At 39.1% G+C, this 27,105-nt stretch overlaps 1 protein-coding gene across 3 annotated transcripts in view; it reads right to left on the reverse strand.

Annotated features, from left to right (window-relative positions):
• The window catches only part of PRKD3 (protein kinase D3), an 83,158-nt gene that overhangs the window by 37,235 nt on the left and 18,818 nt on the right, over positions 1-27,105 (reverse strand). For all 3 annotated transcript variants that reach the window (XM_042445308.1, XM_042445310.1, XM_042445307.1), the window contains 3 exons: positions 4,072-4,210; positions 2,904-3,035; positions 413-570 (listed from right to left, as the gene is read on the reverse strand). In XM_042445308.1, coding sequence (XP_042301242.1) covers positions 413-570; positions 2,904-3,035; positions 4,072-4,210 — 429 coding nt within the window. The remainder of the gene's footprint in view (positions 1-412; positions 571-2,903; positions 3,036-4,071; positions 4,211-27,105) is intronic.

Below are 27,105 nucleotides of genomic sequence, written 5' to 3' on the forward strand. Positions count from 1 at the left end.
TCAGCTGCATCTATCTGTCCCAAAAGGGATTCTACCACTTACAGGTGAGTGTGGGCCTTATCAGGCTTTTCTGTAGATCTACCATCTCTGTAAGTGAACAAAAGCACTCTTGTTATTACTTCCCATGTTCCAATTATTTTTATACACCAGTTTTTCTTATTTTTATTGAAGTGTAATTAAAAAGTTTTAGAAAAATGTTCAGGGGCAAAGGTCTGGGATGGAAAGTTGGTGATAAGGCTGCTTCACAGCAGGGATTCACCAGCTCAAATTACATTTAAATAAATATAAGGAATTCTTGGTGCCTCACATATTAATAGAATTACAAATATTAAAAGTACATTCTTTAACTCAGGGCTGTAGATTATCCAGTTTAACTTTACATATTTTTTTCCTCCAAGGGGAGATTCAATACCTCTTCTGCAGTTGTCGCTGTGCATTCAGTTTGTATTGATCTTGGTACTGAAAGTGCAGCTCCTGGTAAAGACACATTGGATAAACGCCTCTTCCTTACTCCACTACAGTTGTTTGGAATCTTGAAGGCACATCGCTTGTGGTAATTTAATCCACATCCTAATGAAATTAGGATTGGGGATGGACAAAAGTAGATAGAAAAACACTGTACTAATGATGTTACACATTTAAACAAAATTTGTGATAGCTTTTTTAAAAGGTACATTTGCAGGAAATACAAAACAAGTCAAAAACATGGTGAAGCTAAAGCTTATAATTTAAATTTGAATTACTGTCTAAATCACTGCAATGATTGACTCATTAGTAGCAGATCTCTGCATTAGATGGATTTTTTGGCTTCAATATTTGATTTTCTGACCCTGCTTCACCCTGACTAAAGCCTGACAACAGGGCCTGTTATGCAATTCATGTTGCTGCTGATCTTCTTCAGCTCATTCTCCCCTGGCAGAGTATCTAAATAATGTACTCTTGGCTCTGCCGGAACCACAGGCGTTGAGCAAAAGCCAATGGGAAAGAAGTGTTTAGTTACTAATACCTGGACAACAGCCTACTGGCTGAGGAAGGCACTACAGCCAAATGAATAAAAGCCACATGGAAAGGGATCCCCATTTGGGATTTTCTTCAGAAGCTATAAAAAGCTGAAGCAATGAAATGAAAATTTTCACTAATTCATACCACAACCCAAAATATTTAAATGTGGGCAGAGCCAATATGGTGTAATAGTTTGAGTACTGGAACTATGACTCTGGAGACCAAGATTAGAATCCCTGCTTGGCCATGAAAAGCAACAGACGTGACAGTGTAACAATATTAGTAATTACTGACTAAAATAAGTTTTAATAGATGTGACAGTGTAGCAAACATAGCAGAAATGCTCAAATGTACTAATAAACTGGCATCATAAAGCATACATCTGAATGCAATGCTAAAAGTTATTTTTTAAAGATGGGCAAAACCTTGGACAAGCCACATTCTCTCAGATTCAGAGGAATAAATAATAATAATAATAATAAAATATTTATTTGTATCCCGCCTCTCCCATTTGAGGATCAAAAATAAGGAAATAGTCCCTGAAAACCCCCACCCTTCTACCCTCCCTCCTATCAATACTAAATAATAACAATAAAAACATTTAACTGGAATAACATCAGTTAAAACAGATAGGCAAGAAGTGACAGCAATATGATAATGATGGGCAATAACAAGGGGGTGCTGATTAACGTGGGCGATTGATTCTGTTTTAGGAGAGGTTAGTCTGGAAAGGCCTGCCAGAAGAGGGTCATTTTTAATCGCCTTTTAAAAAGCCTCAAGACATGTGATATTAAATTAATAATAAAATTTATTTGTATCCCGCCTCTCTACAAAAGCAATCGGGGTGGCTGTGTGATCTGATGAACCTTCTCCAGTAGGTCATTCCAGATTTTTGGAGCGGCAGCTGAAAAGGCCCTCTGGGAAGTCACCACCAGTCTAGTTTTTCCTGACTGCAGTAAGTTCCTCCCGGAGGACCTGAGCGTGCGGGAAGGATTATGTGGGAGGAAGCGTTCCTTCAAGTAAGCTGGACCCAAGCCAGATGAAGACAAAGACAACCCCCTCTGACCAAATCTTGCCAAGAAAATCCCGTGATAAGTTTGCCTTAGGATTGCTATCAGTCAGAAATTACTTGAAGTCACACAGCTGCAAACAACAAACCATATTATAGTGCATTATGTTGCACTGGTATTGCCCATGCTCATCCTAAAGCAATATTTCTGAGCTGTAAATTACACACTGCCATCCTCCACTTGTTGTTGAATTAGAACTCAAGCATTTCTCACTACTGGCTATAATAGCCAGGACTGATGGGAGCTACAACCTTAAAAAATTGTGGAGGGCCACACAATTGCCACTCCTGCCTTAGTAAGAATTGGGCCACTTGTGTCTCAGCATTCCTATAAAACAAACAGATGTTGCTTGCCCCAGACAAAGTGTGTGTGTGTGTGGTGTTAAATTATTGTTTGGTCAAAAGTTAAAAATTCTCTTCTTGTGTGAGTTGCACCTATTATATTCTTTATGCCAAATAAAGTTCCTAGACCACATAACTGTGGCCCGGAATAGACAGACCAAATGAAGTGGCTTCCAGCCACTTTGGAGGCATGGCATTCAAATGAGGCATGCCTCCAAAGCAGCCCAAAACCATGCCGAAGCCACGTTCCAGTCCTTTGGACTAGCCAAAAAAGAGCTCAGATAATCCAGCTTCTGGCAGCGCAGGTTGGGTCCTGTGGCCACAGCCCACTTTGGGAGCAGGATATGCGATCGGCGGAGTCCCGACCCGTGGCCAGAACTGACTCGGGCCACTATTTTGTGCCCATCTGTTCCAGCCCTGTAAATATATACTGACCTCTACAGACTTTAATACAGACCATGTCATACTTAAGGCTCACAGGCCAGCTTACCTTCACATTTCAACCCTTGCCGTACCAAGCCCCAAAGCATCTCTCCACAATAGTCACAAAAAGTTGGGGCCTTGTAAGAATGCACATATAGCATATGAGGACGAATCTGGAAGTCTTCAACCGTAGCCAAAGCTTTGAAAAAGATAAGTTATTAAAAAAAAGAATGAGCACTACACTTTTATTGCAATATTAGTAATTAGTGACTAAAAAAAGTTTTAATAGAAGTGACAATGTAGCAAACAAAACAGATATGCTCAAATGTTCTAATAAACTTGCATTATAAAGCATACATCTGAATGCAATATTAACAGTTGTTTTTTTAAAGATGAGCAAAATTCCACATTTTCCAAACCGTGGAAACCCAAGTAGCCTAAATCCAACACAACATTAAGGGATGAAAAAAAACAACAGACTACCAGAGTGTTGTTGGTTTGTCCAGCTGCAGATGCAGAAGTGTATTTTTTTTCTTGTGGCCTTAGGCACACCACCACTTCTACAAGTTGTACTGCAAGTTGCACAAGTGGAAATGAAGGGGCATTGGAGATGGCCTCCTCTGATGTGAGACCCTGTTTATGGAATGCCCTCTCCTTGGAGGGCTGGTTGCTGCCAACATTAATTTCTTTAGCTACCAAGTTAAAATCTGACTTTGGGGCATATTACTTTTTAAAATATACCTTTACAGGGTTTTAATTGTTTTATCCTTCTCTACTGTTTTAACCTGATGATTTATTTAATATGGTTGTATCCTATTGTTTTGTTTTTATCTAGAACTGTTCAAACTGTTTACTGTATATTGTTTGCTGCACTGAGATCTCACAAGAAAGTGCAGGATATAAATATTTTAATAATATGAAATGGATTTCCCCCTGTCAACAGTCTAGGTAGTCATTTTCATGAGCGCACTATTATTTGCACTGATAAAATTACTTATTGAATATAGCCCTGGCAAATGAGAACTAACTATTACTAATGTTATAACATTAAGATAATAAAAATGAAACTGTTATTTAAACATTAAATTTCATCAGCTTTTGTTAAGTAGCCTTTAATAAATTATTATTGATCTGACAAAGTTAAATTAGTTCAGTGAAATGATATTGTGGTTTTATCTACCCAGGACCTCATGTTTGGTTAGTAAGTGTCCCAATAGAAAATCTAATATTCTTACCAGAGAGGACAACCTCAATGAGATCACCTTCACGTATCTCTTCAGCTGATGTAATCCGCTGTAAAATATTTTCTGAGTTCAGATCATGGCGGAATAGGAGAATCTTGTCATACATGCCGAAAAACCCACACTCTGGAAACTGTAAACAAACAACAACAAAAAAGCAGAGTCTACATTAAAAAATGCTATCATTTGTTAATATCTATAACAAGAAGGAAGTTAGTATTGATGAACACAAATATAAATACCTAGAACAAAATTTACCTAAATCTATCGTGTTTAAATAATTCTGCGGTTTTTCCAATGGTCCTAATGGATTGTAGCACTGATAAACAACAAAATTTCATATAGTATTTTGTTCATACACACATTTGCAATCAATTTACACAAACACTGATTTTAAAACTACTCAGTTTAAACAAGATCTGTTTCCAGCTGCCTTATTGTTTGTTTTCTCTATCTCATACTTAAAGGTCACACTACCCAACCACACTAATGAATAATGTAATAAACCAATTAATACACATATTGACATCTTTGCAGATGAAAGATGTAGCAACTGGACCTTGGTACATATATAAGCCCCACATGGTTATTGTCAAACAGCAAAAATACTCAATACAACAACAACAAAAAATGTTGTCACATTTAGTTTATGCTGGTATAATATATGCCATGCCAAATGTTGGGGTGTGAGAAGATAGTTCGGGGTCAGAAGGGAATATGAATGGATAATGTTTGGGTGTGGGGCCGAAATGGGCAAGAAATTATTCTCACAATGCAGTCTCCATGTTTTATTATTTGCTATTCTTTTCTATTACACACATTGATGATGCATTTTTTTAATATCTCATTCCATACTACTGATGGCAGATTTAGAGAGTCTGAATATATTACCTCTTAATGTGAATGGGGTAGGATCCATAGAAAAAAGACCTAGAGTACTAAAATTGATCCATAAACTGGGACCAATCATCACATTGCACTTTCATATTTGCATAAATAAACTGGCAGAAACTAGATATATGACTGTATGTTGAAAATTTGAAACCTAAAAGAGAAAAATGTATGAACTCCTGATTAACTCATGACCCTTTCTGCATTACAAAATGCACACACACATTTCTGGCCATTTCTGTAAATGAGTTTTGGCAAAGAAAGCTATTAATAAGACATCTGCATCATTTTCTCCAATTTTCAAGTGGATCCAAAAAATAAAAGTTAATTTAATTGGAACCAAAATTATTCAAACACTACCCTCGTACAGCTAAATACATTAATAAACCACAACAATACAAACATTTGGTCCTTTGGAGTCCAAATAGAAGACTGCATAATTCTTGCATTCATACTTGGTAGCCTGTGAGTCTAAACAGTCCTCTAATCCAATAAGATATTGGACATTTCAGTCTACTTATTGGCAAACAGATTTAGTCCCAAGGCGAAAGGAAAACAAAAGCAACATCAAATTTATTAATTATTCTTCACTACCAATATAAGATATATCACAGAGATGTTAAAATTGATTCCCCATCCCCTTGCTAACATTTTTCAATGTTCTAGAGTTTATTATTCTTTTCTTCAGTATGTATGATGGAACAGTTTTCACTGGACTAGGAATTATATGGAACTCAACCTCCCACCTACTGTCTCATCAATTTTAGCACAATATTATCTAAGCTACACAGCAAATCATAGAATCATAGAATCACAGAGCTGGAAGAGACCACAAGGGCCATCCAGTCCAACCCCCTGCCATGCAGGAAATCCAGATCAAAGCATCCCCGACAGATGGCCATCCAGCCTCCATTTGAAGACCTCCAAGGAGGGAGACTCCACTACACTCCAAGGAAGTGTGTTCCACTGTCGAACAGCCCTTACTGTCAGGAAGTTCCTCCTAATGTTGAGGTGGAATCTCTTTTCCTGCAGCTTGCATCCATTGCTCCAGGTTCTAGTCTCTGGAGCAGCAGAAAACAAGCTTGCTCCCTCCTCAATATGACATCCCTTCAAATATTTAAACAGGGCTATCATATCACCTCTTAACTTTCTTTTCTCCAGGCTAAACATACCCAGCTCCCTGAGTCGTTCTTCATAGGGCATGGTTTCCAGACCCTTCACCATTTTAGTCGCCCTCCTTTGGACACACTCTAGTTTCTCAATGTCCTTTTTGAACTGTGGTGCCCAGAACTGGACACAGGCCCCAGGTGGGGCCTGACCAGAGCAGAAAATATAGTGGCACTATTATTTCCCTTGATCTAGACACTATACTTCTATTGATGCAACCTAAAATCGCATTGGCCTTTTTAGCTGCCGCATCGCACTTTTGACTCATGTTCAACTTGTGGTCTACTTGGACTCCTAGATCCCTTTCACATGTTGTCTCCTTAAGCCAGGTGTCCCCCATCCTATATCTATGCATTTCATTTTTTCGCCCTAAGTGCAGTACCTTACATTTCTCCCTGTTGAAGTTCATTTTGTTAGCTTTGGCCCAGCTTTCTAGTCTATTCAGGTCATTCTGAATTTTGATACTGTCCTCTGGAGTATTAGCTATTCCTCCTAATTTGGTGTCATCTGCAAATTTGATAAGTATTCCCCCAATTTTTTCCTCCAAGTCATTGATAAAGATATTGAACAGTACTGGGCCCAGGACATAGCCCTGTGGGACCCCACTGGTCACTTCTCTCCAGGATGAAAAGGAGCCATTGTTGAGCACCGTTTGGGTTCGTCCGGTCAACTAATTACAAATCCACGTAACAGTTGCCTTGTCTAGCCCACATTTTACAAGCTTGTTTGCAAGAATGTCATGGGGAACTTTGTCAAAGGCCTTACTGAAATCAAGATATATTATATCCACAGCATTCCCTTCATCTAACAAGGTGGTAACTTTATCAAAGAATGAGATAAGATTTGTCTGGCATGACTTGTTTCTCTGAAACCCATGTTGATTTTTTGTGATTATGGCATTGCCTTCTAGATGTTCACAGATTCTCTGTTTAATGATCTGCTCTAGAATCTTTCCTGGTATAGATGTCAGATTAACTGGACGATAATTGTTTGGATCCTCTTTCTTCCCCTTTTTGATGATAGGGACAACGTTTGCCCTCCTCCAGTCTGCTGGGACTCCTCCTGTTCTCGAGGAGTTTTCAAAGATTATTGCCAATGGCTCCGATATTACATTTGCCAGTTCTTTTAATACCCTTGGGATGTAGTTCATCTCGTCCTGCAGACTTAAATTCATTTAGGTTAAACAGGTATTCCTGTACTATATCTTTCCTTATTTTGTGCTGAATTTCCCCTATTCTGTCCTCTGCTCCATTATCCTCAGGTTGAGCACCCTTTGCCTTTTCTGAGAAGACTGAGGCAAAGAAAGTGTTGAGTAATTCTGCCTTTTCTCTGTCTTCTGTTAGCATTTTGCCATCTTCACCACACAGTGGCCCCATCGTTTCCTTCTTCTTCCTTTTGTTGCGGACATATCCATAAAAGCCCTTTTTGTTGTTCTTAACCTCTCTAGCAAGCCTGAGTTCATTCTGTGCTTTTGCTTTTCTGACCTTATCTCTACACATGCTAGATATTTGTTTGAATTCCTCTTTGGTGATTTCCTCATTTTTCCATTTCTTATACATGTTCCGTTTAAAATTTAGCTGAGTTGAAAGTTCCTTGGTCATCCATCCTGGGTTCTTGCGACACCTCCCGTTTTTCTTTCTCACTGGAACTGTTTTAATTTGTGCCTACAGTAGCTCCCTTTTGAGAAACTCCCATCCATCCTAAACTCCCTTCTCTTTTAGTATTTCTGACCATGGGGATCACCCTCAATACTTCTCTAAGATCATGAGAACTAATAATAATAATAATAATAATAATAATTTATTTATACCCCGCCCAATCACTAGGAATCCGGGTGGCTTACAACAGTAGGGAAATACAGAGCAATAGCAATAAACAATAACAATACACATAAGATAATAAAGAAATATAACATAGCAATACATAGCAAAAAACATAATAACAACAATTACAGTAATATTGTAGCAATTCAATAATGACAAAGGCCTAACACTGATTATTACATTCAAATCAATAATTATCAAAAAGTATTCCCTATTTCCAACACCCTTATTGGAAAAAAAAAACAAGCAGATGCCAATAAACAATGAAATAATAATGGAACCACAGCACAAGTTACAACATTACCGTCAAAGAAATTACCATAAAAGAATTACAATCTAACAACCTGAAAAAGGGGGAGATTAAAATTAGCAACAAGATACTGTTCTTCTTAGTATTGCCCAAGGCTTTATGGGCAGACGCCCAAGCAGAGTTGGTCCGGGGCTGGAGGAGGGGGCAAGGTGTTAAAGAGCCCTCCCTCACTCAGTCCTCCATTCTCCTCCTGGCAGTCCATTAGTAAAGTGACACACTATTGTCACTAAGAGATACCTCTCACAGGAACTTTTGTGTCAAAGTTGGTGTCAAGAAAATGCTGAAGAATAATGGCTGCCAAAGATACAATCACATTCTCCTAAAACAGACTGACAAACAAAAACTTTAGTTGCCTGGTTGGCTTCATACAACAAGGCAACATCTTCATCCAATCTCCTTTGCATTTTTCCTCTTACTGCCTTGACACCCTAGTTCTTGTTTTCAAAATGACCAACTATATGAAAGATACTAAACAACCCACTCGTATTCTCACAGCTGCTAAATCTATGTTGAACTGAAACAAGTTTAGAGTCTGGATTACTATCCTTTGCCCATAACAAAAATTATATCAATTATATCATCTTTTGCAAAAAATATTACTCTTTAATGAACATGGCAAACAATAAAGAATAACAGTAATATTTTTCAAGCAGTATTTGCATCATATGTTAACAATTTACAGAAAAATGTGCCAACGATTTTACCACTATATTTCTAGATTTGGATATTAATTTCTTGTTTGCTGTGCTTTTAGTATTTAAATAAAAATGTTCAGTTAGTTAGTTAAGGACAACTTTTCAAAGATGACCTCATCTGAACTTTCTTTAACCTTAGCAAGTATGCATATTTGAGCTTAGCACATTCTTTGGTCTAACTGCTAGAGTCAAGCACCACAGCTGTCTGTACACAAGATGATGAAGTGGGACTTGGAGAACAACATATATCTGCAAGGAGTTAAATATTCATCAAGGAAAAATGCAAATATTGTTGTAAGTTTTAAAAAAATGTTTCTAGTACAGTGATCACAAGTTGCTAACTTTGCTAACTAATCTATCGTTCCATCATACCATTTCTGACATGTCTATGGCATATTCTGCTGTTGTCAAAGAATTTAAAAGTTCTCAAGGAACACCAGGTTCACTGCAATTTCTTCCAGCTCTCAGGACTTCTAACTTTCAGGACTTCTTTACATACAAATCATCAATGCAAATTTGGATTTTTATAAAATCTATTTCTTCTTGTGTTCACCTGTGAAATGCTTTTTCAAAACACTTGTTTTTTGTAACAGCACAAGTCTACATAAATACAAATACACATACAACTGATCACTGTGCAAGCCCTATTGACATTTATATGACTCCACAGTTCTATATCACTTATTTTATGTTTTGTACAATTCTGGTCATGACTTCAAAAGACCTCACTGCCCTGATCAGACATGGCCCCCTTGCAAACCAACACCCTTATGATCACAGTGTGTTAACTGGTGCAACTGGTGGATAAGAGAAAAATGGGTGAGGTGTTCTGAAGAAGATAGGGTATTCTTATCCACAACTGCAGGGAAGAGAGGGAAATTACTGAAAGGATAGAAAAACCAGGTGAGCAAAGAAGGTATACAGAAGGGATTTTGGTCCTGGTAAAACTTTTGCAGTCTTTTACATTTGTTCCATTATCTCCCTGTTGCCATCACCCCAAAGAATTGCTATAAAGTTACCTGAAATACATTCCTGCTGTAGTTGTTGGGCCTTCAAGTTGTCTCCAACTTATGGTGACCCTAGGCGACCCCATCACAAGGTTTTCTTGGCAAATTTCATCAGAGAGTGTGACTTGCCCAAAGTCACCCAGTGGATTTCCATGGCCGAGCTGGGATTCAAACCCTGGCCTACATTCTACAGATCTTTCTATCCTTTTGCAAAGTCATGATCTATGTTTCATTTCCAGCAGATGACACATGTAATGTTTCATATGCTTAGTCTAACCAATTCTTCCAAACCCCCACCAACCAAAAGCCCACATTAAAAAAATCAAAAGATTATGGGATTCAGTATCTTTTTAAAAGTGAAGCTTTTGTTCAAAAGTGAACCAAACACAGATGGGGTTGTGCCATATATTAAAAATGTTTAGAAAGCCAAATCATGAATGCTAAAATAAGTCTGATAAACTGGAATCTCATTGTTTTAGGCACAAATTTACATCATTAAACATATATACTCTCTTTTAATTAACTATAGAGCAACTAGGATGGGCAAATGAAACCAGGTCCAAGACAATTAATGGAATGCTTTTTCTTTTGCCATGAAATACCAGTTCAAAGATCATACGGTCACTTTGAGTCTCTATGTTGGGAGAAAGGCAGGATATAAGAAAATAATAATAATAATAATAATAATAATAATAATAATAATAATAAATAAAACTTTTATTTGTATCCCGCTTTTCTGTGACGAGACAATCAAAGCAGCTCACATTATTTATTTATTTACTAATAATAATAATAATAATAATAATAATATAAAGAACACATTCTAAGAGGCAGGATTTACAGCTAAAACTGCATCTATTGCAAAGGGATCTTGTAGCACCTTTGAAACTAAATGAGAGAAAGAAGTTGGTAGTACTATATAAGCTTTCTATCTTAGACTTAAGTCTATGTCATCAGATGCATGGACAGAAGCGCCTAGAAGCTTTATAGCTAGGAAACAGATGTATGTACGTGTTAATCATAACAGACATGCAAAACTTGTGGGTATGGTGAGGAGGTTACAAATTCAGTTTTCACTATGGTAGTTGGGAGTTTTGAGAAACTCCCATCCATCCTGAACTCCCTTCTCTTTTAGTAGTCCTGACCATGGGATCTCCCCCAGTAGTACTCTAACTTTACTGAAATCAGCTCTCCTAAAGTCTAGAATGTGTGTCTGAGTATGCCTGGCTTCTCCTTTTCATTATATAACAAACTCCATGAGAACATGGTCACTTCCACCTAAGGATCCCACCACTTGCATTTGAGGATTTGGCTGAGTTTGAATTCCAGCAAATATCAGGATAGTTGAAGTCACCCATCACTACAACATCTCTCCTTTCTGAGTGTGTAGTCATCTGTTCTAGAAAGACTTCATCAAATTCCTCCATCTGACTGGGGGGTCTGTAGTAGACTTCCACCATAACATCCTTGTTGTTTCCCTTCCCTTTCTGGCTTCCAGTATTGATGTCCTGGATCTCTTCACTGGTGTAAATTTCTCTGACATATAGTGCTATTCCTCCTCCTTTCCTGTTTGGCCTATTTTTCTTAAAAAGGTTATACCCCTCTATTTCTACATTCCACTTATGAGATTCATCCCACCAGGTTTCAGTGATGCCTATTATATCATATTTGCTTTGTTGTACTAGGAGTTGGAGTTCATCTTGCTTATTTCCCATGTTCTGTACATTAGTGTAGAGACATCACAGACCATGGGTCCTCTTTACGTGCTGCCTGTGCAAGTTTTTTTGCCTCCCACTGTTGGGTCCTTGCACTATTTGTCTTGTTTCCTCTATGTCTATTTTCTCCATCCCTTTCGCCTTCCATAATATTGTCTCCCTCCCCCACGAAACTCAGTTTAAAGCCCTCCTCATCAAATTCTTGAGCCTGTTGGCAAAAAAAAAAATATCTTCCAACGGATGGAACCCATCCACTGCCAGAAGCCCCCCCTGATGAAACCACAGCCCATGATCAAAGAATCCAAATCGTTCTTGGCAGCACCATCTGCGGAGCCAGTTGTTCACATCCGCTATTTTCCTCTCCCTTCCTTCGACTGGCAGAAGAGACAAGATGACAACTTGTGCATTCATTTCTTTCAGTTTGCTACCAAAAGCCTCGTAATCCCTTCTGATATTCTGAAGGCTGTGTCTTGCAGTGTCATTGATTCCCATGTGGACCAAAGGAAAGTAGGCTTGACCAATCTTGTCAGCCTGTCTGTCACATCACGGATCTTTGCCCCAGGGAGAAAACACACGTCTCGAGACATCTTGTCAGGCCTACAAATCACTGCTTCTGTATCCCTCAGCAAGGAGTCCCCCACTATGACCACACACACGCCTGCTCCGAGGCTTAGCAGTGACTGTTCCCTCTGGTGGAACTCTCAAGCTCCCCTGCTCTGTCCCTGAAGTCTGTCCATGCTGCTCTTCCTCATTCTCCTTGATAAGAGAAAGCTTCAAATCGATTTTCTAGCTGAAAGCTCCCAGAACAATCCCTTCTTGGCCTACTTCTCTGTGTGACATTCCTCCAGCTGTCTGTCTCCTGTGTATGTGAAGTGACCTCCTCTGCCCCAGCAACTTCCTCTGTGTGGTCCCCATCCAAGACTGTTGGATCCATTCTGTTCAGGAAATCCTCTTGCTCCCTAATATGCTGAAATGTAGCTACTCTGGACTCCAGCTGCTGCACTTTCTCCTCCAAGAGTGCTACCAACTTGCACTTGGTGCATGTGAGGTTCTCCACATCTATAGGCAAGAAGGCGATGCTGGCTGGGAACTAGAAAAAAGATGCAAGACACTAGCCAAGGGAAGCCAATGTGGTTTAGTGATTTGAACACTGGACGACTGTTAAAGCATATAGATTTATATTAAATTTTGGAGTGTGTGTGGTATTCACTTTGACCCCAAGCTGACTTCCTAGAGCACCGCCATTTCTCCAAAGCAGAGATGTCATGTAGGCAGCTTGCAAAGGAGGGTGTAGGAGCCCTAGAGAAAAGGACTGGAAACTCCCCACAGGAAGTTTGGGAGTTACTAGACAAGAAAAACCATCTCCTCCAAAAACCAACACAATACTTGCTTAGTTTTTTGTGGGTTTTTGGGCTATGTGGCCATGTTCTATAAGAGTTTATTCCTGACATTTTGCCAGCATCTGTGGCTGGCATCTTCAGAGGATGCTAACATGGAAAAGAGGTGTGTGTGTGTGTACTGTGTGACCCCGGTAAAGAGGAGTGATTCCCATGTTAATCTGTGTATTGTTCTGTTGTGGATGGCCTCCTCAGGATAGGAGGATATGCAAAAGAGGATTAGTGTCTGCTAACTGGTGATAATTGTTTGCTGGGAAAGCCTCTGACCCTGAGTGGTTTCTCATTTTCATTTGCTGAGTCCTGGTTTTGGGGTCCTTCAGGACTGGTAACCAAACTTTATTTACTTTGAGGGTTTCTTCTTTCCTGTTGAAGTTGTGCAAGTGTAATACTTGCTGTTTGTTTTCACCCTCACACCTGATGGCCATTGACCTGATTAAGTCAATGGCCACCTATTCATCTGTTTGCCTTCCCCGACTGTGTTCAGATCCAAGTGCACTGGTTAAGACTATTCTTCACCTTGGTTTAACAAAATCCCAGGTCTTTACACCCTTTGTCTTGGCAGCAGCTAAGCCATTAAGCTCATTGCCAGAAGCTAGAAATTGTCTATATAAACCTCAGTCTAGCACACACCAATGTACTATATTCAGAATACAGCCTGGCTTCACGTCAGATCTTATTTTAGCTCCCTCGGCCATTTTGCCCCCATGTTTTGGCAGCCATGTCTTTTCATCATCTACATCCACATCGGGTTCCCGGAGAAGCCTTCAGAAGTAAGTATCTCCCGTAGATTTGCCTCTCTCAAAACTCTCCCAAATTTGCCCCCTTTACTTTGAGAATTGCGTGCATGCGTGTGTCCTTTGCTGTGTGTTTGTGTTCCCTTTTTAATAAATATTTAAACCTAATTGGAGCAGTCTGTCTCAGCGTTGTGTCTCAAGGGATTCTTGTGGACCACTCGTATACACCACGGAACACGGTCTCACGAGGGTGTTGTTAAGACACTCCCTCTCAGCAATTTGAGCTAAATTCAGAAAGTCCCCTAATTAGATCCTTCCTAACACTATGATTCTGGGTTAGAATCCCCACTTTGTCACAGAAACCCTCTGGGTAAGCTTAGGCAAGTCACACTCTCTCTGCATCAGAGGAAGGCTCCTTCTGAACAAACCTTCCCAAGAAAACCCCATGATAGGGTTGCCTTAAGTCAGAAACAACTTGAAGGCACACAACAACAAGCTGGCCAAGACAGTCTTCATGAGGCTAGGATATTAACTACTGTTATAATATATGCAGTGTACCAGGAAATCATTGTCTCTATTCAATCCACTATCTATGGAGTTTATGGATACAGTCATCCCTCCATATTTGCGGATTTGATATTTGCGGATTTGATTATTCACGGATTTCATTAATATGTTCTCTCTAGGACTGTCTAGGTCCTCCAGTGCAACTCTATGGTCAACTTTAACTAAAAGTTGCACTGAAAGCCCATTTGTAGCTACTCCAGTGCCATTCTATGGTCAGTGTATGTTGGACATTGACCACAGAGTTGCACTGGAGGACCTAGAGATTCCTAGAGAGGTGTCCTCTCAGGTAAAAACAGTGTTTTTGTTATTTGCGGTTTTTTCCATAGTCACGGGGGTCTTGTTCCCCTAACCCTAGCAAATATGGAAGGACAACTGTATATTCAAATTCTGCTGTTTCTTTCCTAATCTCCCTTTGCAGTTTTTTTGTTCAAGAACTCCTGTTCTAAAGTAAGCTTTCCAAAGGTGCTAAACTGATCCCTTTTCACACTTATCCACAGCAATGTCTTAGAATTATACAGTGGGCCCTTGTTATCTGATGGGTTTGGTTCCAGGACACCCACACACAGACATAGAGAACAAAATCTGTGGATGTTCAATTCCTATTATATACAACAGCGTAGTAAAATGATGTCCCTTATATAAAATGGCAAAATCAATGTTTACCTTTTGGAATGATTATTTTTTATTATTTATTTTTTTAAAAAAATATTTTCCAGCCATAGATGATTGAATCCGTGGATTCAGTATCCCTGGATATAGATGGCCAACTACACAATTACCTGAAACTATCTCTTGGCTAAGGTATATTTCTTTCTGTTTAAAAAGCAGGAAAATGTAGGATAGTGTCAGATTCTGCTGCTAAGTTTTATGATCCACTGATAATTCCGTCCAGGTTATCAGAACCTGAAATGCAAAAGACAAATCTTACTCATTCGAGCACAAAAAATATGATAATATTTTCCCAGCTCTATACTTCTGTCTGCCAAAGTTATTCCACACCCCTCTTTAACAGGAAAAATAATGTGTAGCTTATTTTTGGACTGTACTTTTAACTAAAGAAACTCAATATTTTTCTCTTCACCATGTTTCACCTCATCATCTCCCAGTTGAACAGTTACATAAGGTTTTTATCTTGTGCTACGGGTATAATGAATTCCAGCTTTATTGCCTTCAGGTTAAAAGCCCTGAAACGGGATACTTTGTATGCAACGTCAAATCATCTCTCAGACAAACTGAGGTGTAAACACTTACCAATTCTATACTATACACACATTTCATGTTTACCTGAGAGAATGTTGTACTAAAGTCAACAGGACTTACTTCTCAGGAGACATACACAAAATTGCACCACAAGCATGTTTCATATTTGTGTTGTTATGTTGCACTTATTGTTTGTACACTGCCCTGTTATGGTTTTAAATGATTAAAGGCAAATTAGAAACCTGATAATAAAGTTAATGCTCTGACCAAGTAGCCTCTATGTCAGACCTCACTTCTCTATTATGTGTTATATTTCAAACACATAGGCAGCAGCATGAAATATTATAATCACCTTCAGTTTTTCCAGTCATCCAAACAATAAAACAGGTACCAATCCAGTTTAATCCACTTGGCCCGTTAGTTTTGGTCCACAGCTTTTTTGTGATTCCGGAATAGAGTTTCGGAATACAGCATCAATAGGTCAAATCCAAGCTTTAACACTGCATTTCAAACTTTTTGTGTTATCTGTACTAGTCTGTGATCCCATAGTGTCCTACCTAAAACACATTTTTAGTTCTTCACTCACCATTACTACACAGATATGTGCATAGTTAGGAATGGTTTTGAACACACAAAAACCAGTTTTCAGTTCTCAAACCACTATTAACAAAAGTAATATTTTAAGACCAAGAGCATTTTACCACCTCAGACAGGGCAGAATAAGGCACCACTATAAACTGAGCAAAGGAAGCACAACTGAAAAGGTATTACAGTCCCCACAGCTGGCTGGCCTGCCTGAAGATGTGCACACACACCCTAAATAAAACTGTATATATGAAATGAAGGCAAAAAGGTGCCTCTTTTTTTTCTTGCTTACCTAGATCATGTAACTGACCAACAACTAAATAATTCTGTTTCCTTTTCACTCCTGCTTTCCTTTATCTCTTGGTCCCAGAGTCTGGGTTAGCCCTCCCCCTCCTCATGCTTAGTAAGAAATTCCATGCATTCTATAGTTAATCATATGGTTTATATTATGTTTACTTTGGTCTAAAGGCAGACTCACGTCAAGACAGTAGTCTTGCTACCATGAAATTTCTCCAGTAGAGAATATGATCACTTTCCTATAAACCCACATAAAAGGAAGAAACCTATTAACCCACAGAGGAAGACTTTCAAGAATAAGTGTATATCTTCCAAGAACATCTGTTTAGAAATAATGCTATGTTTCCTCATGGTTGATGCTTAAAGTGTGGCTATCTCTGTGTATTTACACATTTGGGCAATTGCATATGAGCAGTTCCTACTATAGGGATATACAGAGGAAAAAGAGTCACTGCCAGGGCTGGGGGATTGTGGGAGTTCCATGCTCTATCCAGAGGATACTTCTAACAACCTCTGTTTCATGTTGTATATTAACTTTCCTAAACTGTCTACAAACCACAGAGGACATAATACTATATCTTTCAACAAAGACAACATACTGCTGCACTTCTCATAGGCTGGCTTAAATCCTTCTCCAAACAAATGAATGTCCCCCACTCCCCAATATACAGAAAGTTTGATATACAGTAAGAGGGAAACTTTCTGCAGAACTACTAGTTTCCTGAAAACAGGGTTTGTTTGTTTGTTTGTTTTTATGGAAAAGCTTCCAATCATGTGAACTGCCTCTTTCTAGCAGTTTAGTGCAGCCCAGAGACAGCTTTACTATCTCGTTAAAAAAAATTAAGCCTAGGTCTCTGTGTTACTGGTGTTCATAAGGATTGAAGGCTTATGCAAAGACCCAAAACAGTGGCAACCCCCCCCCCCAAAAAAAACAAGGTGGGATGCTTTGATTGTGGTTTCCTGCATGGTAGGGGGTTGGACTGGATGGCCCTTGTGGTCTCTTCCAACTCTATGATTCCATGATGGAGTGTGCCCCTCATTCAAACAATGCTTGCACCCTTCAACTACTGTGTCATTTTTATATATCAAAGAGATTGTAGCCCAGTCATGAGAGCTCACTAAGATGACATTCACCATGGAAAGTTTGAGTTCGGTGGTTCAACTCAGATGTTCCCACTTTCTGCTAAAGAGAAAGGCTTTTTGCACTAGTGAGGTAAATTCAAAGAGTTTGATAAGGGAAAGAGAATCCTACATTGTGTGTGACAGTCTTAAGCTTCCCTGTCTACTGCTAATGGGAAAGTCCATGTTCAAAGACAGAAGATAAGCAGTTTCAAGGGGGGGGGAGGTTTAGCCAAAATGAAAAGGAGACACACTATGGCATAGTGTCTCTGTACCAAAATGGGTACAAGCTCCTATTCTCAGTCCCAACTGACAGGACCACTGTACAGACTTTATACAACCTACCATGAAGCCAGAGTGCTTTGCTTTTATTCGTTTGAAAGGCTGCTGAATTGTGCCTTGGATTTTACCATAATATACTTGTTTTCCAAGTATCTATAAAAAATATTTAAAAAATCAAAATATAGGTCACCAGAAAGATGCATCACCCAAAATAAGGAAGTCATATGCACTTCTACCTGATTTTGGATATCACATCTTTCTGATGATCTATATTTTGATAATGAGGAGATAGTATGCAGTGCTAAGCAGGCCTAAATACCCTAAAAGCACCAGATCCTACCTGATCTTGGATGTTAAGCAGGGTCAGCCCTTATTAATTAATACCAAGTACTGTAGGCTGTATTTTGGAGGAAAGGATTGGCAAAACCACCCAAGTATTCCTTGCCTAAGAAAACCCTATGAAATTCATATAATCATTACAAGTCAACAGATGACTTGAAGGTGTATATGCACATATGCATTGCTAAGATACTTTCCAATTCTCAGTCTATATAAATAAAAGATTTTGATTCAGAACAACCACTCTGACTCAGGGACATCAAGTAAACAAACCTGCCTTCAAGTGATTGGGCTTTAACTGATAAAAATAGAGACTGCTTTAAATTCATGTTAACCAATATCCACATAAGAAGATCTTGTTTTATACTGTTGATCAGGTTTTCATAAGACAAGAGGGGGTCACTGGCATTTTAATAGCTTTAAAGGTGGATTAGACAGGTGCAGAGAGGATAAGGTAGAAGTAACAACTAGTTGTGATGTCTTACAGAGTACCTTCAAAATCAAACACAGCATGCCTATCTGTTGAGGAACAAGACTGGGAAAGGGCTACTGCTTCCTGGTCCAGCTTGTGCCATAGGCAGTTGGTCAGATACTGTTGTTACTAAGTGTGATGATCCCTGAGGGCAAAGCCCTGTGCGTGACTATTACTCTCAGGGGATCCCTTTTTTTAAAAAAAGAACTTCTTGCTGCCACCACCCAGTGAATGCACTATGACTATATTTATATGTAGCTCCACAGCTACACCTCCCTACACATACACTGGGACTTGTGAGGGTTAGAGAGAGAGAGATCTAGTTTCCTTTCTTGCTAACCCAGCACAATCAGTAGCCGAGTTAAGGCATGTGTACAGGAGTAGAGAGACAGCAGATGCTTTTAAAAGAAAGAAGTTTATTTTAAAACAAAGGGATAGAAAAGGATAGAAAGAATTTATATCACTCTTGCAAAGCCCCCTTGCCTTGCAGGTCAAAGAACATAGTTATAGAGTTCATTCCACACAAGCCATTGTTGAAAATAACAAAAGGCCTAAACGCACTAAGCTAACACGTTCCTAACTACTCACGCAGTGATGGGATTTGTAGTCCTTGTGAGTTCCTGGATGCGGGGAGGGCCCCTTGCCTCTCGACCTGCATTTCCCTGAGTCTGTGTCTCCCAGACTCCAAGAGACACCATCTGGTTCCCCCCAGGAAAGAACAAAGGGAGAGACAAAGAACCGCATGGCCGCAAAGGGCCTTTTAAAGATTTCCCATAGAAAGTTCTTGAATCTCGCGGTCCTACTCTCTGATTGGTCAGTTAGACCTTACATCAGCTATGATGTCACAGCTCATTAGCATGTGATGTCATCTCTCATTAGCATGTACCTCCTCCCAGATTAACCCTTTGTAGTTCAGGAGAAGTCCTCAGGTGACTGGAGGACCAGTCATCACACCAAGTATGGATTTATATTAAATTTTGGGTGCCATGCAGTCTGAAGCCATGACCCCTGACTGACCCCACAGCAAGCCGCCATTAACCTAAAGGCGAGCAGACCACGTAGACAGCAGCCTTGCAAAGGCATGGTCTCAAGATTTGAAATTTTCCAGAGGTTTGGGAGTTGCTAGACCAGATTTGCAGGGACCCATTCACGGAGGACAATAGCTATGGCTCCCTCCTTAATGAGTCTGTGATTAACTTAACAGCTCAACCATCAAGGTATCTGCTCTCCTGAAAGGTGTCAGACCTCTTGCATTGTACAACCATTGTGTAGATTTCGGCTTAAACAAAGATAAGCAATCAGAGCCTTTGTCCGCCAGGCTGCCATCGCCTGAGGATACGTTTAGCAGTATATAAGGACCCTACTTTTTGCCCTTCAGTTGGCTTGTCGAGCTTCCAGTTCCGAGCCTGAGTTCCTAGAGCATCCTGCTCTGCTGAAATCACTTGAGCGAAACCAAGCTCACTGTCACCGGGCCTCTAAGTTAGCTTTCCTCCCAGAACCCAGCTCCTAAGCCACCGTGGCTGGTCTTTCCTTTCCCCGATCCTGCGGCCATGATCCACTATCCATCCTACATCTCATCTGGTTCCTTGGAGAAGACGTCTAAGGTAAATATTCCCAACAGTGCCTCTTTCTTCCTTCCTTTACTCCCCGAACTCACCCCTCCCTTGCTATAGTATTGAATGTGTGTGTGCGTATGTGATCCCTTTTGTTGTGTGGCTTTAATAAATGTTCGTATTTTAATTGCACCTCATTGGCATTCTAGTCTCTTTCTCTTGGGGGTGGACTAGGCGACCTCTGGTATACACTAAGGGACAAGATCCTGTGCGTGCGTTGTTAGGACACACCTCTCGTATTTGAGCTAACTAAAATTCCCCTAATTCGATCCTTCCTAACACTGTGGGAAACAGGATACTACACTAAATCAACTTTTGGTCTAAGCCTATAGCCTTCCTCTTATGCTCTTCTTTGGTCTAGATCATGTTAACTCAAGCCACTGTTGTTTTAGTTTTGGTTTTATTTGAACTTATCTATATTTTGTAAAATATTTCTTTCCTTTGCAGATACAGTGTATTTGCCAAGTTGCTATTTATTGTAAGCAACTTTTGTCACAGCCCGCAGCGGAAAAGTGGAATACAGTATAAACTAATGAAACCGTATCAGCATATGATCAGGCACAGGTGAACAAAGCAACAGTTAACAGAAATACAGATCCCTATCTGTACTATCTGAGGCCTTAAATTCAGCTAGACAGCTTCCATATCTTTTCAAACATTTATCATAAGTCAAACACTCTTCCTCTGTAACACCCAATGCCAGTTAAAATAGCCAAATAACTGAACTATTTGACTTCAGTCCCTTGACAAAGACCTAATTCTTATATGGTGACTTCTCAGTGTCTGAACTGCAGCAATCCAGACTGCAGATTAGGTGTTCACATGCCTGAACCTTGCTTTTTTTAAAATACCACTTGAAGAAAACTAGGAATTTTCTTCCTGCTATTTCGATTTTCATACCCAATCCGGTATTTTATTGAGAAACATTCATGTAACATCAGGCATGCCTTTACACTTCCCATATATCTGTGACACTTAAGTTTTTCTATTATATGAGCGCTTCAGCTGAAAATACCTTTTGGCTTTCTCAACAGATTCCGTTAGTATTCTCCTCCTGCTCAGTACCATTTCTTCCAGTCTCTGGTATGTATCAGCAAGATCTCAAGTTTTGTCTTTGTTCACTGTAATGCCCACAGGTGCTTCCTCAGTGCAAGAAGTAGTGGAGCAATTTTTGACTAGACCTTCAGGAGAAGCAGCAATAGTTTTGCTCCTTTCAGCTTTCATTTATAAGCTCCAACACTTACTGGGACCCTGCAGAGAAAGCAGCTCCCGGTTCCAATAACTCCCATGCCTTCTCAGTCAGGAATCTACTTAAAACATTTCATTGATAACTAAACGAGAAAGGACTACTTTTAATTTTGAAGTGGGCATTTCAACAAAAGAATTTCCCTTGGCCTGCAGAGTGCCAACAGGATCAAGTGGATATGACACTGCTCTGGAATTGAGTTTGAAATGTCCTAATTAAAATCATATATTTTAGCTCCTAAAAACCAGTATGTCCAAGATTGTTTCATGCTTCCAGAGTAATTCCAGAGTAAATCTATGAAGTTGTAGGATGTTATCAACAATGCAGCAATCTCTTACATTATTTAGTCATTCATGTTGATAAGGAAGATTATTTAGTCATTCATGTTGATAAGGAAGATTATGTAGTCATTCATATTGATAAGGAACTCCAAAATGATTTCAACGTACTAAATGTAGCAAACTTGCAATAGTTTCCTTTGACAAGGACCAACATCATGATCCTGGGAAGTCAAACCAGCAAGGTTTTGGAGGCAATACTCCTAAGTGATGTCATCATCATTCCCATTTAGTCATCCAGAGCAATTCAGATGGGGAGACTTCAGTTTAAAGACGCTTAAGAACCTGAGAGGCAAATCTGTTGAAGCCGTTCACATCACTGAATTAGAAAGGCACCCATTCCCAAAGTGAAAAAAACAGCAATGGGACTTATTCCAAGTAAGTAGGTACAGAACTGAGGTTCAGAGCCAAAATCCAAAATGCTAGTCCCAACTCAGAATCAACCTATTAAATCAATGGAATTTACCTAAGTGATAACTTTACCATTCAGCAACTGATTCAATGAATTTAATCCAGACAGGATTAGCAACTGGGTTTAGATTTTAGCTTCTAAAACAAAGCAATCAATAATTACTCTAGCCAGTTAGAAAAATCTCATTTCATCTGTGACATTATATTAGCCTGAAAAACATGTATCCAACTTTGCATTTTTAGAAGCACCTTCCTTCTAAATACAGTGGTGCCTCGGGATACGAAATGATCGGGTTACGAAATTTCCGGGATACGAAAAAGTTGGATTGGCAAAAACTGTTTCGGGTTACGAAATATATTTCGGGTTACGAAATATATTTCGGGTTACGAAATTCATTTCGGCGCGAAATTCAAATGCTGCAAAGTGCAGCTATAGGCTTTCCAGTGCTAACGGAAAAGTGTTTCGGGTTACGAAATTTTCAGGTTACGAAAGGAATGGCGGAACGAATTAATTTCGTAACCCGAGGCACCACTGTACAGTCATTCTTTCTAAATACAGGAAATCAACGTTGAATGCCCTTTATATGCAACAAACTATGCCAAAATTTTAATGGGCGAAGCATTACTAAGAGACACATTGTAACTGACATTAGTCTAATTGGTGCTTTCTAAACTAGAACAGCATTGCAATCCCAGTTGCTGTACCAGGACTTTCCTTGGCTGAGAAAATTCTCTCCCAGCCAAGGTCCTGGTTGCAGGAGTACCAATACAACTAATGCCTTAGTCAGGATAGATTCATGTGCTCCACACCCTTCTGCACTGGTAAGACGCATGTCAGGCAATACAGTCACTAAGAGTTATTCATGATGCTACCTCCAATCAGTGAGTGGAGATGACAGTGAGTTTCCTGAGTGTCTCTTATCTTGAAATCAAAGGCTTTCATGGATGGCATCCATAGTTTTTTGTGGGTTTTTCGGGCTATGTGGCCAGGAAGAAACTCTTCTAGAACATGGCCACATAGCCTGAACACCCCCCCCCCAAATTTTGTTTCTTATCTTGCCAGTAGGAAGGCCAATAGCACAAAAGGTATCTCTACATACTAGGGAGTGGGGCCTTACGGATGGGAGGGCCTTCCCCAAGATCCCCCACAGTAAAGAGATTCTCCTCACTTTTCTTTATTAAATACAGTGCGTCCTTGGTATCCGCTGGGGTTTGGTTCCTGGATCCCCTGTGAATAACAAAATCTGTGGATGGCTGTTCCATTGAATACACTGGCATAGTAAAATGGTGAACCTTATAAAAAATAGCAAAATGAAGGTTTCCTTTTTGGAACTTATATTTTTGAAAATACTTTCAAGCTGTGGATGCTTAAATTTATGGATAAAAAATCCGTGGATACAGAGGGCCAACTGTACTGTGACAACCCTGGGTTTATTGTAAGATGAAGGGTAGGGTATTCAATATGCTATAAATAAAGGAAGCCACAAGTGTTGCATGATTGTTCAAGGGGGAAAATGGGATTAACATTCATGATACAAGATGAAAAAGAGATAGGTCAGGTCTGAAATGTATTCTTTGAAGATGGCTTGTAAGACATTATGATCAAAAAGACAGACAACAATAGAAGGCAACTTCAAAGACATAAGCTAAAAGGATAGGGAAGCAGTACTCAGACATAAGCAGAAACAGCTCACACAGAAACAACATTGATGCTGTGAGATAGATCAAAAAGAACCATGTCTCTGTAGGCGGAGAAAAACATAACATAGCTGAAAAACATGGCTTTTAATGGAAGCCTGGGAACATGAGACAATCATAAACTGCTGCCATGTTGCTCTCAGAGAATAAAAGATAGGGAAAAGACAGTTCTACTGATGTGACTTCAGTTGGTTTAGGTAAGAACATGTAAACCTCAACTGACATAATATATACAGTAGTTTGCTCTCAGATTATGCAAAACCTACATTGCCTTCTTGTTTTCTAGAGTCAGTACAACAATCTTAACTGCCAATGTTTGATTATTTGTATGCTTAAAGTAAGATGCCTGCAGGGACGTAGCCAGACTAAGTGCCAACATTATAATGGGGCTTGGGCGCAGTGGCACACACCATTCATTGTATCTAATGGAAGGAGGGGTCCGGACCCCACTGGCCTCCCCCTTGGCTATGTCCCTGATGCCTGCCTAGTACCAGTGGTTGCAGTGTTATCTTCTAGAGCATCAGAAAACACACTCACCCCATCTTCTACACATCAGTCTTTCAGATATTAAAAATAAGTACCATATCATTTCTCAAGCTGTCACACAGAATCATTTGTTCACAGGTGACACAAAACACACTATGCTCCATGGCCATCAATTTGAATGAACCTGATAAGTGCATTTCAATTTTCATTCCTAACTTTCATATATATACACACCGAAACATAAGTGGTAAATGTGTTTGTGAATTTGTAATAGTTTACTGAGGTTTGCAAAGTTACCTTAATATTTTTATATACATTTAAATCCTTCCATTAGTTTACCACTACATTTGTATAATATAGGGTTGTTACTTAGCACCTTTTACAGCTTTATGTTTGGCTTTCTATTGTTTATTACTGCATTTCTACAGCATCTCCAACACACATTGACCCATTTGCTTTAGCAACTAAATTTTATTTTCTCACTCTTGTCAGACCCCTTGTGGTTTTCCTCCCCATTTGTTTAAAGTGCTGATTTTTCCTCCTGTGCTTGCTATACATGTAATTAGTTTGACACTAACATAAAAGAAAAAGGAAACAGAAGAAAAGTCATATAGCATTGTAGCATACTTTCAGGAAAAGAACTGTACTTGGCTCAAAGGCAATACAATAAAGAATCAATAATGGAGATATGAATAGTTGTATAAGAAGCAAGTTAACTTTAAGGAAGTTAATTAAGGATAACAGGAAAAGGCCAGAACTGCTGCTGTAACAGTGCAATGGATGAAGCTGAATCATGAGGGAGAGGCTGGCTTAAAACCAGAAGAATGCAGAATCAGAGGAGTGCTGGCAGTTCAAAGAAATTAGAGCACATAAGATTGGGCAAAAGAGGAGATAATGGAGAACAACACTTTAAAGAATGCCAGAAAAGGGAAGATGAGCCATTACAGGAAACGCTGTGGGAGACATCAGTACAGATAACACAAAATTGGAACTGCAATGAAAAATGGAAGGGAAATCTGGAGAGATGAATAATGTAAAGAGCAACAGTAAATTTTAAGAAAACAAAGAATACTTTTGATCTAACTTAGCTGTAGTCATTAATTCAGGACTGGGACAGTGAAGTAGAAAATGGCTAGCCAGCAGATAAAATGTGCACATATGACTTTTTTTTAAAAAGTCTCTCATCTTGAAATGTTATCAAGAACTGCTATCAGAGAAAGCAGAATCCCCCACTATGCTACATAAAATATAAGAAAATCTATTACCATAACTGATAAGGCGCAAAGTGAAGCTAGTAGAGATTGGAACAACCTAACTTGTACCTCCAGTTTTCAAGACTGGTGAGGACACATTGTGGAGAAGGCCACATTTCTGTTGGAAAAGGATATGCTTTATATGTGAAGAATGCTTCAGGTTCAATCCCTGGTATCTCCAGATAAGTTGATTTCTATCTGAAACCCTGGAGAGCGAGAGACATAGATCATAGGGTCTAAATTTTTATGAAGTAATCTCCATATGCTTCAAAAAATTATTCACTTCATATTAAAAGTACTATACTTTGGTACTTAAAAATACTGTGCTCTTCACCTTCATTAGACGTGCATTTGCATTAACTTGGCAAAATCTATGTATTATATTTATTTTCTTGTTCTGTTCCTTTTTGACTGTCAGCTGTAGTAAAAGGGAAGAGAACATTTCAGGAAGCAGCTAGAACTTAGAAGGCATGATGGAAAAAGAAGGTACTACAAAATACTTTTGCATACAGATTTTCCAGACTAACACGGCTGTATCTTTGAATTCTACCATCTTGGAGGGCATGAAGATGAGATCCTAAGGAAGCAGAAGACTAAAGCAAGCAAAAGTTGATACATTTCAATAGAGATAGCTTAATTATTTTCAGATTGGAATGGGGAAGTGACAGATATGCAAGAAAAAAAATCATTGCTAATACTGATCCAAGATTACAAAACAAGTATCAGGTTAGCATTAAAACACTTTGATTTATCTCCAGCTCTGTCACCAAAATGTCTCCACTTAGTGCTTGCTAAAACATTAGCTGCAACTTACAGTATGTTACAGTACACAAACACCTCAAAAAGACATTACAGAAGCATAGGGTCCATCAGGTCTAGCTGTAAATTCTGTGACTTCCGTCACTGCCTTTTATCTTATCTTATCTTATTTTATTGTATTTTATTTTATTGTATTCTCTGTATTTTTATTGCTGTAACCCGCCCGGATTCCTTGTGATTGGATGAGCTATAAATAAATTATTATTATTATTATTATTATTATCATCATCATCATCATCATCATTGGGTCAACATACAGTAGCTCAGGTAGTTCAAGAAAACAAACACGGAACAAAGAGATTCCTGATCGTAAGGGTTTGACCCATTTAATTTCACATTTTACAAAATATGTTTGCTTATGCAAGGCACACTAGTTGTTCCTAAGGGATAAGGAACCTTTCACACCATATAATTATATTATATTCATTTAAACTGCAGTGACAACATCCTATGGAACTGTAGTGAAGCACCAAATCTCCATGGCTGAGAATTTTAAATACCTCTCCCTAAACTGTAAATTCTAGGATTTCATAGGAAGTTGCCATGGCAGTTAAAATGGAATCA

This window comes from Sceloporus undulatus, chromosome 1 (genome assembly GCF_019175285.1).
Source record: "Sceloporus undulatus isolate JIND9_A2432 ecotype Alabama chromosome 1, SceUnd_v1.1, whole genome shotgun sequence".
In the NCBI taxonomy this organism is placed as follows: Eukaryota; Metazoa; Chordata; class Lepidosauria; order Squamata; family Phrynosomatidae; genus Sceloporus; species Sceloporus undulatus.